At 40.5% G+C, this 2,575-nt stretch overlaps 1 protein-coding gene across 1 annotated transcript; it reads right to left on the bottom strand. All coding sequences in view use genetic code 11, as the record gives it.

Annotated features, from left to right (window-relative positions):
* Positions 1-421: 421 nt before the first annotated feature.
* On the bottom strand, positions 422-1,537 carry EGR_08220 (hypothetical protein; the record flags this gene model as incomplete). The annotated part of the gene is made up of 1 exon (XM_024497469.1): positions 422-1,537. One exon carries the CDS (start codon positions 1,535-1,537, stop codon positions 422-424), a length of 1,116 nt encoding a protein of 371 aa, XP_024348110.1.
* Positions 1,538-2,575: the final 1,038 nt, after the last annotated feature.

Genomic DNA, 2,575 nt, shown 5'->3' with positions numbered 1-2,575 from the left:
AGGTGTACTCTTTTCTTAACGACGAATTGTAGGCCATGCTGTTTAGAAGATAAAAGAGACAAAAGTCTTCGAATCCTGATAAAGCAAAAAACTCTTTGCCATACAAATTATCTTTGTTTTTTAAAAAAATTTATTAAAAATTTGATTTATAAGTTAACACATACATACATAAGTGCAACTCATGTTTTTCATCTACCGCGCATACCCACACACATACGCGCGGAAAAACCTAATTTTATACTTGCAAAAGAGGAGAAGAAGGGAGTAAAAGCAAAAAAGAAGAAGAAAATTGAAATAGTACACAAATATTTACATAATACTTGCGTGAGTATGTCCCTGTGCTCGTTTGTTGGCACAGGGGAAATGGAGACAGGGACGGCCAAACGTTGGCCCACTCTGGCACCTGCACGCGCACAGCCTCTCACTGGGTTTTTCCATCCTCTTGAAGGTTGCAACAAGTCTCCTGCGTACTACTCGGCTCCCGGTGTAGCGAGGCGAAGCACCGATCAAGCATGAGGATTTTGGCTAGTATGTAGCGGTAGCGTTTGCTGTGCGCCACATAGACGAAGAAATTGGAAGTTGAATTGACCAGAGAACCAAAATTGGCAATCACGGTCAGCACCTCCGAGACGTAGTTTATTCGTCCACCCTCTACCTCATGAAAGACAGTGTAGAAGTGCATAACTGAAGCAGGAATGGAAGGTGTGGAACAGATTATGAAGGTAATTAGGACGGTGTGTAGAATCTTTACGATACGATGGTGTCTCCGTGAAGGAGCATCTTCTTGTCTTGGGGTGGAATTCAGGTGGTCGTGTGGTTGAAGCAGTTGTTGAGGCGATTGTGATATCTGATGCTGTTGATTGAAATTGCTATTCACCAGACGCAGTTTGGTCTTTACCACTGCGTTAATTCGCAATGTAGTGGCTACAGATAAAGTGACCATGAGTGTGACTGGTGCTAGAGTTAGCACAACACAGTCTATAAGAGAATGGATCAATCGGGTTAGTTTAGTGATAGAGTCATCGATTTTAGAGGACTTTTTAGCGATCCCATAGATGAGTACGGGAATGCGGATGATGCAAGAGAAGAGGCAAAGTGAGATGAGAATGGCTGCAACTTTTTTAACACTCCACAATACCTTGAATTCGATGGGTTTGAGAAAGTAGAGGAGTCGCTCTACGGCGATTACTACAACCAACCAATTGCGATAGAGCTCAAAGACGTTTATCATGTAGAAAATGAATCCAAAGACTTGAGGACTGTCAAACTGTCGGAATGCCAATGATTCTTGAGGAAGAAATCGTCTGACACACCATAGAAGGAACATAAAAAAGAGGAAGAATATATCCACCACTGCGATGGCTGAGAGGAGGAGACGAGTGCTAAGTGTTGTTGAGGTATCACGCTTAAAAAGAATGAGACTAAGGGCACTTGTAACGATTCCAACGACGCATACTGGGCCTCCCATATAGCCCATGACGATGGCTTTTAACCGATTCGCCATTATCGCCTGTTGTATGTCAGCAGAGGTGGTCATGCCTGTCGAGAGAATGGTCCCATGTAGGAATCTCGAATTCGTCAGATAGCTGAGCCCTAAAGTATGAGTGGGTGGTATGTGTATGCGTCTGCGAGAAATGGCATGTGGAAAACGAGGAGTTGGCTTTCGTCGCCATCGAAACCGCGATGCGTCATCACCAGCTCGCTGATTGGCTGTGAGGATGAAGGCTAACAATGGATGATTGGCTACACTTGTGCCCTTTTTGTATGCACCGGGGTTCTTGATGATAAAACCAGATTCATGTTTTGAAACTGGGCTAAATTTTTAAAAGGATCATGATATAATGATACGTAATTGACTGGTTGCAGCTTTTGTATACTTAGGTGCAACTTCCCATAAATCTCAAAGTATATCTGGCAGCGAGTGTAGGTGTAGGTTAGCAAAAATTTGCTCATATAACCGGGCTAAACAAACAGAAAAAAAAACATAGATTTCTGATAATACTGAGCAACAGCTATTCAAAATTTGGAAAAATACATCTTTATTATTTCCTCTTTAGTAGTAATACTTAGGCAGATTCCATCATACATTTATGAGAAAATAAGGTAGAACCTCGCCTTTTTTGTCAAAATTTTCAGTTAATTAAAACTATATTTAAAGATGCGTATAAGTTTAGCCATAATGTGAGATGAGATTTTTGAGTTTTTATGATGCAGTCATTTAAGTGATAGGGATAACTTAATGAAATTTACGAGAATTGTCCTTTAATTCAAAAAAGGCCGTCAACATAGACAAATAAGAGTTAGTATAAATCTGAGATATTGAAAAATGCAACGTAGTCAATGCCTGATGCTGAAGCTGATGCCCTCAAAACTACTAAGATCATTGAAAAATACCACTCTCAAAGTTGATTGAACACGCAGCATTTGAAAAATACAAAGGAAGAAGCCACCTTGTAAATAGTGCATGCTTAAAAACGCTACTAAAACATGAACTTTTCGTAATTTTGTTGCCACTAAAAATGAGCTTTCAGTTTAGGCCCTAATGATGCAAATGACGTCAATGTGGAGCTGCATG

Source organism: Echinococcus granulosus, assembly GCF_000524195.1.
Source record: "Echinococcus granulosus chromosome Unknown EG_S00099, whole genome shotgun sequence".
Taxonomy (NCBI): Eukaryota; Metazoa; Platyhelminthes; class Cestoda; order Cyclophyllidea; family Taeniidae; genus Echinococcus; species Echinococcus granulosus.
The sequence above is the reverse complement of the archived record's forward strand: the minus strand, read 5'-3'. Positions and strand labels throughout refer to the sequence as shown.